The sequence below is a fragment of the Callithrix jacchus genome, chromosome 5 (assembly GCF_049354715.1).
Source record: "Callithrix jacchus isolate 240 chromosome 5, calJac240_pri, whole genome shotgun sequence".
Lineage (NCBI taxonomy): Eukaryota > Metazoa > Chordata > Mammalia > Primates > Cebidae > Callithrix > Callithrix jacchus.
Genome location: NC_133506.1, coordinates 42,361,392 through 42,375,355, shown reverse-complemented (window position 1 = coordinate 42,375,355; position 13,964 = coordinate 42,361,392). Strand labels below are relative to the sequence as shown.

At 49.2% G+C, this 13,964-nt stretch overlaps 1 protein-coding gene across 7 annotated transcripts in view; it reads right to left on the bottom strand.

Moving 5' to 3' along the window:
• The window catches only part of EYA2 (EYA transcriptional coactivator and phosphatase 2), a 287,124-nt gene that overhangs the window by 15,988 nt on the left and 257,172 nt on the right, over positions 1-13,964 (bottom strand). For all 7 annotated transcript variants that reach the window (XM_002747615.7, XM_078371823.1, XM_078371822.1 and 4 more), the window contains 2 exons: positions 6,628-6,686; positions 67-227 (listed from right to left, as the gene is read on the bottom strand). In XM_002747615.7, coding sequence (XP_002747661.1) covers positions 67-227; positions 6,628-6,686 — 220 coding nt within the window. The remainder of the gene's footprint in view (positions 1-66; positions 228-6,627; positions 6,687-13,964) is intronic.

The window sequence follows — 13,964 nt, the reverse complement described above, 5'->3', positions numbered from 1 at the left end:
CAGAATGGACAGCATCCCACCCAATGAGCTTCCCTTCCTCGGAGGCCCAAGGCCCATGGTACTCACCGCCGACGTTGTTCTTGTAGGTATTGTACATCTCCTTCACCCGCCGGTAGCGGAAGGCCAGCTTCCTCATCCAGTCCACGCCACCGTGGACGCCAGAGCCCAGGCACAGGTTGGCTCCCGGGGCTGAACTGTGGAAGCCGTCAGCGGAGAAGTTGTATGTGCTGCGGAGAGAGGAGGGAAGGGACCGTGTTAGTGCGGGGAGTGGCGGGGATCGTCACTGGGAGAACACAGGCTCTGTGGGACCCATGGGTGGGCTTTCGGATGTCCATGAGCCCCTTAAGGTGCACAGGGTGCTTGGAGTGTGCATTTGGGGACAGCAAGACCACAGCTTTTATTAGCTTCCTTGAGAAGGGTATGGTGTCTTTTGCTCTTACCTGATCTGCATTCATTTGCCTTTCTTTTGTTTTTTAATTTTAATTTCTTTTTGATACAGAGTCTCACTCTGTCTTCAGGCTGGAGTGCAGTGGCGCAATCTTGGCTCCCTACAACCTCTGCCTCCCAGGTTCAAGCGATTCTCCTGCCTCAGCCTTCTGAGTAGCTGGGACTATAGGTGTGTGCCACCACGTCTGGCTAATTTTTGTTTTTATAGTAGAGATGGGGTTTCACCATGTTGGCCAGGATGGTCTCTATCTCTTGACCTCATGATCTGCCTGCCTCAGCCTCCCATCGTGCTGGGATTACAGGTGTGAGCCACCGCGCCCGGTCAATTCTTAGTATTGAGGGTATTGCTCTGTTGCCCAGATTGGAGTGCAGTGGTGTCATCATAGCTCACTGCAGCCTCAACCTCCCAGCTCAAGGGATCCTCCTACCTCAGCCTTTCGAGGAGCTGGGACCACAGGCATGCACCACCATACTGGGCCAGCTTATTTTTATTTTTGTAGAGATGGGTCTCCCTGTGTTGCCTGGGCTGGTCTTGAACTCCCAGGCTCAAAGGATCCTCCCACTTTGGCTTCCTAAAGTGCTGGGATTATAGGCACCACTGCACCTGCCCCCTTATTTTGACTTTTTATTTGTTTTTATTTTTTATTTATTTTTGAGATGGAGTTTCACTCTGTCACCCAGGCTGGAGTGCAATGGTGCTATCTCAGCTCACTGCAATCTCCGCCTCCTGGGTTCAAGCGATTCTCCTGCCTCAGCCTCCTGAGTAGCTGGGACTATAGGCGCTGGCCATCAGGCCCATCAGGCACCAGCTAATTTTTGTATTTTTGTAGAGACGGGGTTTTACCATGTTGGCCAGGCTGATTTTGAACTCCTGACCTCAGGTCATCTGCCTGCCACGGCCTCCCAAAGTGCTGGGATTACAGGCGTGAGCCACTGTGCCCGGCCTTGACTTTTTATTTGTTAAGTTAGGCCGAGTCAGTTGCCTGACTGGCTGGTGCTTCATGGATATAAGTCTGGACCCCGAAAGAAGCACGCTGGGCTACAGAGATCCACAGTAGCCAGGGGCATCTCAGAAGCAACACGAAATGACTTGCAAAAATGGCAGCTGGGAACCAAAGGGGAGACAGTGGGTGTCTCACCACCTACAGCAGCTGGAGCTTGAGAATGAAAAAAAGAAACCCTTGCTTCCCAGAGAACACCATTTTCCCTTCTTCTACAGAAGCCTGGAAAATCCCAGGATTTTATCAGAACAGTTATAATAGAGCCTCACAGGACAAACCAGGGTCCCACAAGCCGTGGATGTGCAGTGCCACCAAAAGCTTCTGGGACACACATGAACATGTCTTTAAAGAACAATGGTGGGAAATGCATCAGTCTGGTGCTGTGGCTGTCTCAGGGTGTGAGTGTGGCTGATTTTTTTTTTCTGTACTATTAAACTGCTTCTGCATTTTCTCGAATGAGTTTAAGAGTAGAAAAATGCATTTTCTTGAACGAGTTTAAGAGTAGAAAAAGGCACGGTGGCTCACCCCTGTAATCTCAGCACTTTGGGATGCCGAGGTGGGTGGATCACCTGAGGTGGGAAGTTTGAGACCAGCTTGACCAACATGGAGAAACTCCATCTCTACTAAAAATACAAAATTAGCAGGACGTGTTGACGCATGCCTGTAATACCAGCTATTCGGGAGGCTGAGGCAGGAGAATCGCTTGAACCAGGGAGGTGGAGGTTGTGGTGAGCTGAGATTGTGCTACTGCACTCCAGCCTGGGCAACAAGAGGGAAACTCCATCTCAAAGAAAAAAAAAAGAATAGAAAAAGAATTTTTATTTGTTTAAGAGATGAGAAGCAGCAGGAATGAAGTAACTAGAAATTGTATGTTAAGTAGCTTCAGTGTAATGTCCCTGCTGTAGCCGAGATGAGGAAGGACAGGGGGAAGCTGTGAGTCCTTCCCCTGTGGAGTGGGGGGTGTGCTGAGTGTCAGCACATAGCAAAAGGCGACATGCTGTCCCTCACCTACTATTCTGTGGCTGGGGCCTGGCCTGACTCTGAGTGGAGACCAAGCCTTGCGGCCTGGATGTAAAACTCTTTCCAGGGAAGAGGCTTTGGTGGTGCCCACACCCCCATCCCTACAGGGTCTGCAGAGCGACCTTGGGTGATGCCTCAGACTCAACAGCACATTTCACCTTGGGGGTGCCTGCACCCCAGGCAGCCCAGGAGGACGCTGGCCCAGGTGACTTAATCCCAAAGGCCTCACATGTAGGCCCTGGTGTTCTCTGCAGAGCAGGCTGTGTTGACAGTCACAGGGAAATACCCACAGGGCTGGCGGAAGTTATTTTTTTTTTTAGACAGAGTCTTGCTCTGTAGCCCAGGCTGGAGTGCAGTGGCACAATCTCGGTTCACTGCAACCTCCACTTCCCGGGTTTAAGCAATTCTTGTGCCCCAGCCTCCCAAGTAGGTGGGATTACAGGCATGTGCCACCATGACCAGCTAATTTTTTATATTTTTAGTAAAGTCAGTGTTTTGCCATGTTGACCAGGATGGTCTCGAACTCCTGACCTCAAGTGATCCACCCACCTCAGCCTCCCAAAGTGCTGGGATTATAGGCGCCTGCCACCACACCTGGCTAATTTTTCTATTTTTAGTAGAGATGGGGTTTTGCCATGTTGAACAGGCTGGTCTTGAACTCCCGACCTCAGGTGATCCACCTGCCTTGGCCTCCCAAAGTGCCACGATTACAGCTGTGAGCCACCACGCCTGGCCCTTTTTGCTTTTTCCTAAGTCACCCAGGATGTCTTCCAGGTTCTCCTCCTAGGTTAGTGACGTGGGTGAGGATGTGTGGGTTGTGGGTAAGATGTGTGGGAAGCTGAAGAGTGTACAAGACGGAGTGGCGGAGAACAATGCACTGGCCTTGCTGCTTTCCATCGGCGTGTACGTGTGAGTGTAGATAAAATCAGCAGCAAGGAAATCATCAGGCTGGTAAGCGGTTACTTGGAGATGGTAGGAATATGGGTGATTACAGTTTTTTTCTCTGTTCCTTACTGAATTACTAACAAATTTAAAAGACCCTTAGAGAATATGATATGACTATTCAAACATCTTGTTTGCACAGACACTTCCCCTTCCCCACGAAAACTGCCAGTGGGTTTATTACACAGGCGTGTCGTTTCTTCTCTGTCTCAGCTCTCCCTTGATGGGTGAGCACAGGCTAAAGATAGATGAAATATATCCAACTGGGGTGCTTTTCCAGCACATTCTAAACCCGATGAGGAAGGGGCTATGACTACCCTGTTGCAGCCTTGGCTCTGGAACCTCACTTTTAACTGCCATGCGGTCCTTCTGGCCCAGTGGGGAAGTTTCCATCTTGCTAGATTTATTCTTAGTTTTTTTTTTTTTTTTGAGATGGGGTCTTGCTCTGTTGCCCAGGCTGGAGTGCAGTGGCATGATGTTGGCTCACTGCAGCCTCCGCCTCCTGGGTTCAACCAATTCTCCTGTCTCAGCCTCCTGAATAGCTGGGACTACAGGCGCATGCCACCATGCCTGGCTATTTTTTTGTATTTTAAGGTAGAGATGGGGTTTCACTGTGTTAGCCTGGTTGGTCTTGATCTCTTGACTGCGTGATCTGCCAAAGTGCTGGGATTACTGGCGTGAGCGACAGTGCCCAGCCGATTTATTCTTTTCTTTTCTTTTTTGGGAGAGTCTTACTCTGTAACCCAGGCTGGAGTAGTGGTGTGATCTCAGCTCACTGCAACCTCCGCCTCCCGGGTTCAAGCAATTCTTGTGCCTCAGCCTCCTGAGTAGCTGGGATTACAGGGGCACACCACCACGCCCAGCTACTTTTTGTATGTTTAGTAGAGATGGGGTTTTACCATGTTGGCCAGGCTGGTCATGAACCCCTAACCTCAGGTGATCTGCCCACCTCAGCTTCCCAAGGCTGATTACAGGTTAGGATTACAGGTGTCAGCCACTGCTCCCAGCCATAGATTTATTCTTAAAAAAGTGAACACTGACCATTAACTCAGATGCTACCATGGGGAGATGTCTGGATGTTAAGAGACGGAGGCCCTTGGGGAGGAAGGGCAGGATCCAGAATCTAGGATGGACAGGGGATCTGTGAAGAGCTTGTGTCCTAGAGCCAGGCTGCTTGGATTTGAATTCTGCCTTCCCCGCTGACCGGCCATGTGAGTTTGGGCAGACTGCTGAATCTCTCTATGCCTCACATTCCCCAGCCATAAAATGGGGATGAGGATCAAAGCATCTCTGTCCTAGGGTTACTGTGCACATGCAATGAGTTATTCCATGTGATGCATCTGGAATAGAATATGGCACAAAATGAGGCCTCTCTGAAGGATGGTTCTTACTACTAAGTGAGAAAAAAACCCAGAGCCATTTCATGCTCGGGACCTAGCATATAGCAGGCACTCAATATATTTTTGAATGAATAAGTGGAGAATTTGGTCTCTAAGGAAAAAAAACCCCAAAACACCCTTGGTCTGAGGATTCTCAAAGTGAGGTACCAAACAGCTCAGCATGAGTGAGGCAGGGTTCAGAGGAATATTGCCCTAAATTCCAAGCCAGCTAGCTGCAGGGAAAACTTTATAGAAACAGAATGGCGCTGCTCATTGCCTTGAAAGGAAGAGTGCTTCCCAACGATGACTTCATGGAAAGGACCAATGAACTTTGATCTGGGGTTTATTTATTCCATCCATTGAGAAGTCCTGGCAGGGCTGGAGCCTTGCTCCTTGCCAGTCCTGATTGCAGAAGGGATTTTCCGAATGGATGATTTAAATGAAGCAGGCACCTGCCCACCGACCACTTCTGATTGTGCTGGGCTTTGGAAAGACTTACAGGGCTCAGGAACAGAAACTCTGATTTTTGTTTTTGCAGTAAGTTGGGAGACACACTTTGGAAGCAAGTACTAAGTAAAGTTACAACGACTGGTCCCATAACCGAAACATTATTTAGTCTAATAATAGATCTGATGAGCCTGAAGCTGTTGAATTGTGGTAATTTTGAATGAGCACAGATTAACTATGGTTCGGTTTTTATGAAGTCTTCCCAGGGGTAGGCTTGGAACATTCCAGCCCACATTCCTCTGGAAGCTGTCTCATTTTAAGCGATGGGTTACCTGATTTCTGGAAGCCATGTCCTGGGAGTATTTTCCCCTGGAAACCAGACATACCACTGATTCATTTGAGAAGTGTTTTTTGAGCATTGGCCGTATCAGTTGTTATCTTAAAAATATATGCATGCTGGCTGGGTGTGTTGGCTCACGCCTGTAACCCCAGCACTTTGGGAGGCTGAGGTGGGCAGATCACTTGAGGTCAGGAGTTTGAGACCAGCCTGGCCAACATGGTGAAACCCCGTCTCTACTAAAAATACAAAAAATTAGCCAGGTGTGGTGGTACATGCTTGTAATCCCAGCTACTCAGGAGGCTGAGGCAGGAGAATCACTTGAGCCTGGGAGGCGAAGGTTGCAGTGAGCCAAGATTGAGCCACTGCACTCCAGACTGGGTGATAAGAGTGAAACTCTGCCTTAAAATATATAATATTCAGAGCTGCCTTCTAACAAAGACTGCTGGAGGAGGAGACACACTCTGAGCTTGACTACTGAGAAAAAATTGGTTATAACATCTCTGGACCCTTGATGGGAGGAGAGAAGCTGAAAGAAAGGGTATTTTCAACATTTTGAAGAATGTATACCAAACTCTTCATGGTGGCGATTTTGGGAGGTGAGGTCAGGTTAAATGTTTGAATTTTTTCTGTTATGCATACATTACTTCATAGTAAGCAGGAAAAAGTTGCACCAAGTGAGCAGAGTTTAGTGATTTTAGGTGATGAGGAAGAGGCTGTAGGGTTAAGGGGTGAGGTTGCGATATTTTAAACAAATTTTTACTCATTTATTTATTATAGTAGAGATGGGAGTCTCACTATGTTGCTCAGGCTGTTTTCGAACTCCTGAGCTCAAGTGATCCTCCTGCCAAGGCCTCCCAAAGTGCTGGGATTACAGGTGTGAGCCACCACACCCAGCCAGTTGTGGTTTTTGAGTTTGAGATGCACAAATCCCAGTTCTGGCTGGAGGCAGGCACACCTTGTCCTTATAAGCAGCTCTCCTCTCCCTCCCCACTTCCTAGTAGGAGAACTTGATAATCAATCAATGGGCATTTTTGACTCCCCAGATTCCCACCTTAAATCTTGGCCATTGTCATCTGATGAGACGTCATCAACGTGGATCTGGTCACAATCCTATGGAAAATGTGACAAGAAGAGAGACAGAGAGAACATGCCTGGTTAATCTGATGTAGCCTGTAAGGGTGGGCTTCCTAAGCTGAGGGCTGGGATAAGCACTGCACTGGGAGTCATCGGGCTCTGGTTCTAGTCTGGGTTTGGCCACTCAAGGTTAGAGGTCCTTGGGTTCAATCTCATCCTCTTTTTCTGTTTGGTTTCCTTATAAATGAGCAGTTTGACTGCAAGGAAAGTGACAATACAGTTACTCATCCAAACAGAGGCAGTGTTGCAGTTAAGGGGCTGTTATTACACTAGGAGGATAGGTGCAACCCGGGACTTCCCTAGCTCCCCAGCTTCCCAGGTATGGCCAGATATATGGTCACTCTGGCCTCAGGGAAACACTCTGTTTCCCCTGCTTGGGATGCTCTCCTGCCTTCATCTGCTTACTGAACCCTGTGCTTCTCTAGTATTAGCTCCTGGAGTCGCACCTGCTGTGCCCCATGATCTGTGATCATCATTTACTGAGCACTTACTATGTGCCAGGCACCATCCCCAGGGCTTGCCATTCAACAAAGTCCAATGCCATACTGTTTCCCACTCAATTTCTTTGGGGAAACACCTTTCTCTGTGGGATAAGACCATGGAGCGGAGGCCAGGCTTGGTGGTTCATGCCTGTAATCTCAGCACTTTGGGAGGCTGACGCAGGTGGATTGCTTGAGGTCAGGAGTTTGAGATCAGCCTGGCCAACATGGTGAAACCCTGTCTCTACTAAAATATGAAAATTAGCTGGGCGTGGTGGCAGGTGCCTCTAATGTCAACTACTTGGGAGGCTGAGACATGAGAATCACTTGAACCTGGGAGGCAGGAGGCTGCAGTGAGCTGAGATTGCACCACTGCACTACAGCCTGGGTGACAGAGTGAGACTCTCTAAAAAAAAAAAAAACAAAAACAACAAAAAAACCAAAAAAAACCTCTTCTCCTCTCAGAGCCTCCAGAAGGAACCCCATTAACACTGACCGGGACTTCTGACCTCCAGAACTGTAAGAGACCACATGTGTGTTTTTTGAAGCCAGTAAGTGGTGGAAATTTGTTACAGCAGTCCTGGGAAACAAATACACTAACTTTTCAGATTAAGTGAGTGGAGTTGGGTTTCTGGCACTTTGCAGCCAAGAGTCAGGAGGGATGGAATGTCCCATGTGGAGCCTACATGATGTACACCTGCTGACTCCACCTGCATCAGAAGTGCACTCATAATATGCTGATGGGGCAGACATATCATGAGTGCATTTCATGATGTGGACACAGTGATATGATGAGATGTTGACGGGGCAAAAACTGAGCAGGGGAGCCGGCCCCTGCGGTACTGGTTCAGGTGCAGGCTCTGGAATCTGACTGCCTGGGCCTGGATCGTGGATCCAACCACTTCCCAGTGTGTGACCTTGAGCGAGGGGCATAACTGCCGTGAACCCCAGAGGTTTGACTGACAGATGGATGTGATAACTGAACCCACTTTTGGAATGAAATGAGAAGTGAGATGCTGCATTAGAGCGCCGAGAACCGTGTCTGGTGCACAGCGGGTGCTGCATACACCTTCGCTTTTACCACTGTGTTGAGATCTTACACATTTCCCCACATTTTAGTTGCAAGGTGATTTCTGGAGGCAGCTGCCTCCTTATAAAGGCTATTGGAGGAGGAGAAGCACATGGGATTCTGAACTTGACTACTGAGAAAAAAATGGTCATGACATCTCTGGACCCTTGATGGGAGTAGAGAAGCTGAAAGAAAGGGTATTTTCAACATTTTGAGCGGATCTCTTTTTAGACAATTAGACAAGCAAAAACCTTGCCTTTTTTTTTCTGGGAAAGAGTCTCACTGTGTCGCCCAGGCTGGAGTGCAGTGACACAACCTCAGCTCACTGCAGCTACCACCTCCAGGGTTTACGTGATTCTCATGCCTCAGCCTCTTGAGTAGCTGGGACTACAGCTGTGTGACATGTCTAGCTAATTTTTGTATTTTTAGTACAGATGGGGTTTTACCACGTTGGCCAGGATGGTCTCAAACTCCTGGCCTCAAGAGATCCTCTAGTTTCAGCCTCCCAAAGTGCTAAGATTGCAGGTGTGAGCCACCGCACCTGGCCACAAGGCTTGAATTTAGCTTTGAGGACATAAGCTTTTCAGGGGGATGATGGGAAGCCCCTGCCCTCATTCTTTTTTTTTTCTTTTTTTAAAAAATAGAGATAAGGTCTCACTATATTGCCCAGGCTGGTCTTAAATTTCTGGGCTCAAGTGATCCTCCCGCCATGCCTCCCAAATTGCTGGGATTATAGACCTCCTCATTAATTTTTGAAAGATACATAAGGTAGCCTTGTTGTTACCATGATGTTTAAGGAGGCAAGGGAGGGGTCAGTGGCATCTGGGGCAGCCTGGGTTGCCTTGTTGGGAGCTGGGCCGGAATCTGAGAGGCGGAGTTGGCAAGGGGGTTGCTGGCCCCTCTCCGGCCCCTTGAATGGGCTTTGGATTGGAAGGGGTTTTGCTGGAAGGTGAGGTTTATTTCCAGAGTCCTTCACACACATGGGCCCAGGCACAGCAACTTCGTGGCAGGTAACAAAGTGTGACTGCCATTCTCGCCTCTGCATAAAACCTTGCATCTCTGTGACCCACGGACAGCACCTGGGATTTGGACAGCGGTGTGCTCTTAAAGGCCTGGAGGCCAACGGCAGCAGGAAAGTCCCCCCAGGTGGCTTCCTCAGGGTCAGCTCTGGGCATATGGGAGAAAGCAGATGGCAAAGAACACAGTGGATGCTAAAGGGTGACACTGCTTGAGAAACTTTTCGGGAAGTAGGGGACAGGAAGGACACTGAGTGACCACTCTTGAGCCAGCAGCCATCTGGCTTACACCTAAGCTTTCGCTTCTCATTCCCATTTCCTTTCTTTCCATTTACCCAGGACTCTAATCAATGCTTGACGGTCTCAGGGAGAATTTATCCCCCTCTCCCCAAGAAGGAGTGATCTTTTTTGCGGTAGTCAAGCAGGATGATTCTACATTGAAAGAATCTATAGCCATGCTAATATGGTAGCAATTAGGCTATTTATAGTTATATTTAAATTCAGTGAAGTTAAATGACAGTAAAAATTCAGTTCTTTAGTCCTATTTCAAGTGCTCAAGAGCTCCATGTAGCCAGTGGTTACTATAGTGAACGGTGCAGACATTTTATCATTGAAAAAATCTGGATTGGACAGCGCTGCTGTAGAAGGGTGAAGGCTGGCAGTTTCTCCGCCCTGTTGGTAAGTTTGGTTAGGGAAGAGCTTGCGAACTGACCTGGAGACAGAGCTATTTAGCCCATCGCATGCTTACACTGTTTTAAAGCAATGGGCGATATGTAAACTTGGGGGATATCTTGAGGGCTATCTCTTTCTCTCTCTGCCTCCTCTTCCCTTTCTCTTCTTGTTCTTGCTCTCCCTCCAGATTTTTAGCTGCCTCCTTCAGCCAGGGCATCCATTTACAGTTTCCCACCATCTCTCCTGGGCTTTCTTCAGTTTACACTGACTGGATCCTTGGCCCCTGCAGGCATGTGAGGCTGAGACTTCTGACCCACAGCCATCTTATATGCATGGAATGACCCAGGACAAGCGATCCTGACATATTAAGGAAATGGTATTTAAAAGGCAACTGCTGACTTTACAGACCCAGGTGCAGAGGAAACAAAATGAACAGATATCCCCCAGTTCACTGCTTGCCCGAAATTGAAAAAACACCCCCTCAGACCCCCAGGCCTTCCCTCAAGCTCTGGAGCCACTCCTGGGTTGCCCGGGCTCAGGCCCCTGGGCAGAGTTCCCTACGCTTTCCTTGATGTCAGAGGAAAGGCATGTGGGGAGGCTTGTTTTTCTCATTTGTAAGGGGATTGTTGGGGGCGCTAAAGTGTGACAACAGTAGCGATCACATTTCGGTCTTAATAAAATACCATGACGCTCAGCTAGACGCTACCTCATACTCCACCAGCTGACCTGGATCCAGTTACCCCTTGAGCCGGCTCGGAGCAGGGTTGGACCATGCAGAGGCCATGAGGATGGGGGAGCCTCCAGGGAATAGAATCCCACAACCCTCAGTGCTGCCGTCCTTCTCCTAGGGACGGGGGTGGGGGACTCTAAGTTAGAGGGGAGACTTGTCCACACAAACTGCAGGGTGCTTCTGGTCTCTTCCGGGTCAAAGTGTGACTATCTTGGGGGGCGTCTGAATGGGATCTCTTGGCAGAGATGGTAGAAGGGTTCCCATGGCCTTGATACAGGTGAGGTGCAGTGGGGCTAAGGACTGGCCCCTGTGCAATCCCTGTCTCCAGGGATTTTCCCTTTTTGACCCAGAGTGACACCTGCAAAGAGCCTTGTATAAGGATGTACATCATTCTGGTGAGAAACTGGAAAACACCTAAAGTTCCCTTGATGAGGTCATAGCTAAATAAAATGTGGTATATCTATTCAGTGGAATCCTACCCAGCAGTGCAGATGAAGGAGGTGGATTTTTATGCTAGCACATGGAAATGGTTCCAAGACATCCTAGAGTGTGAAAAACTCAGGCTAAAGAATCACACATCCAGTCTGAGTGCAGTGGCTCACACCTATAATCCCAGCACTTTGGGAGGCCAAGGCGGGCAGATCACTTGAGGTCAGCAGTTTGAGACCAGCTTGGCCAACACAGTGAAACCCTGTCTCTACTAAAAATACAAAAAGTTAGCCAGGCATGGTGGTGCACACCTGTAATCCCAGTTACTTGGGAGGCTGGGGCAGGAGAATCACTTGAACTTGGGAGGCAGAGGCAGTGAGCAGAGATCGTGGCACTGAACTCCAGCCTGGGTGAAAAAGCAAGATTCTGTCTCCAAAAAAAAAAAAATCAGCCAGGCATGGTGGTGCACACCTGTAATCCCAGCTACTTGGGAGGCTGAGGTGGGAGGATCACCTGAGCCCAGGGAGGTGGAGGCGAGAGTGTGTTGTGATCGTACCACTGCCCTCCAGCCTGGGTGACAGAGACTGTGTCTCAAAAAAAAGAGGATAACGTGTGTATGCATTGCTTTTGAAAAATAATTAATTACAAATATCTCACTGAGATAGAGATGAAAATCTAATATTGGATAGAAACTAGTATTTATTTATTAAAAGCTTTCAGCCGGGTGTGGTGGCTCATGTCTGTAATCCCAGCACTTTGGGAGGCTGAGGCGGGCAGATCACGATGTCAGGAGTTTAAGACCAGCCTGGCCAACATGTGAAACCCTGTCTCTACTAAAAATACAAAAATGAGCCAGGTGTGATGGCCTGTGCCTGTAATCCAACCTACTTGGGAGGCTGAGGCAGGAGAAGTGTTTGAGCCTGAGAGGCAGAGGTTGCAGTGAGTGCTATGGCACTCCAGCCTGGGTGACAAGAGCAAGACTTGGTCTCAAAAAAAACCAAAACAGAGAAAAAAGGGGACTATGCCCAGACCCTCTATATATGCAGCAAGAAAAACTAGGAGGAAACGAGGCACAGAGGAGTGTGGGAACACGCCTGTTACAGGTAGAACTGTGTCCCCTATGAGATGTTGAATGTGACCTTATTTGGAAATAGAGTCTTTGCAGATGATCACGTTAAGATGAGGCTTAGAGTGGGCCTTCATCACATGTATGTATCCTCATAAAGGGGATATTTGGACACAGAGACAGACATGCACAGAGGAAGAATGCCATGTGATGATGAGGACAGACACCGGGTGACATGTTCTCTACGAGTCAGAGGATGTCTGAGGCCACCAGGAGCTAGGAGGGAGGCAAGGAACAGATTCTCCCTCGCAGCCTCAGAAGGAACCAGCCTTGATCTTGGACTTCTTGTCTCAAGAACTGTGGGACAGTAAGTTTCTCTTGTTTAAGCCACCCAGTCTGTGGTACTTTGTAATGGCAGCCCAAGCAAACTAGGACATGCCCAAGGTGAGGGGAAGAGGAGCCAGCACCCAGATCCATCTGCCTTCAGAGCCTGTGCTCAGGAAGATCTGTCTATCCCAAGACTATAAAAACACCCACTATGGGCCTGGCACCGCATCAGACAATGATGGGTCAAGAGAGAAGAGGCTTCCTTCTTCTCTGAGAAAACATCCAGAGCTGGAGGCCCTGGGGGCCCTGGGATGGGGTACCGCGGTGGCTTCCGAGGAGGCTTCAGCAGTGGCATGCGGGGCCAGGGTCATGGCCACAGACAGGGCCTGGGCCAAGACCGGGGAGCTAGCAGAGGCAAGACCAAGGACAAGGAGTGAACGCCTGTCACTAAGCTGGACCGCCTGCTCAAAGTCGTGAAGATTAAGTCCCTGGAGATCTATCTCTTCTTCCGGCTGAGATCATTGAATTTTTCTGGGGGCTTCTTTCAAGGATGAGGTTTTGAAGATCATGCCAGTGCAGGAGCAGACCCACGCTGGCCAGTGCACCAGGTTCAAGGCATTTGTCGCATTGGTGACCACAATGGCCACGTTGGTCTGGGTGTCAAGTGCTCCAAGGAGGCGGCCACTGCCAGACACGGCGCCATCATCCTGGCCAAGCTCTCCACTGTCCCCATGCACAGAGGCTACTGGGTGAACAAGATTGGCAAGCCCCCACCTTCCCTTGAAAGGTGACAGGCTGCTGTGGCTCTGTGCTGATGGGCCTCATCCGTGTGCCCAGGGGCACTGGCAGTATCTCTCCTTCCCCCTGCCCCACCAAGAAGCTGCTGCTGATGGCTGGTATGCACTGCCACCCTGGGCAACTTCACCAAGGCCACCTTTGATGCCATCTCTAAGACCTACAGCTACCTGACCCCTGATCTCTGGAAGGGGACTGTGTTCACCAAGTCTCCCTATCGGGAATTCACTGACCACCTTATCAAGACCCACACCAGAGTCTCCGTGCAGAGGACCCAGGCTCCAGCTGTGGCTACAACATAGGGTTTTTATATAAGAAAAATAAAATGAATTAAGCTTGAAAAAAAAAATGAGAGGGGAGGCTTCAAGGATAAAATCTGGCTCTTGCCCTCAAGGCGCCTATCATGTCACTGGAAAAGATGAGGCAAATAGGCATGAAATACCAAACTGTGGATTCAAGATGCGTACACACTGATCACCTGTGAGCCCAACGCTGGCCTGGGCACTGCATGTGTCTTGGAGTCATCCTTCTCTCACATCCCGCCACCCATCCATAAGCAAATTCTGTTGGCTCTCCCTTCAACATATACACAATCTGACCATTCTCATCTTCTTCACTGCTCGTGCACCCCTGCCACCAACCTCTGTGGTCCAAACCACCATCATTGCCCA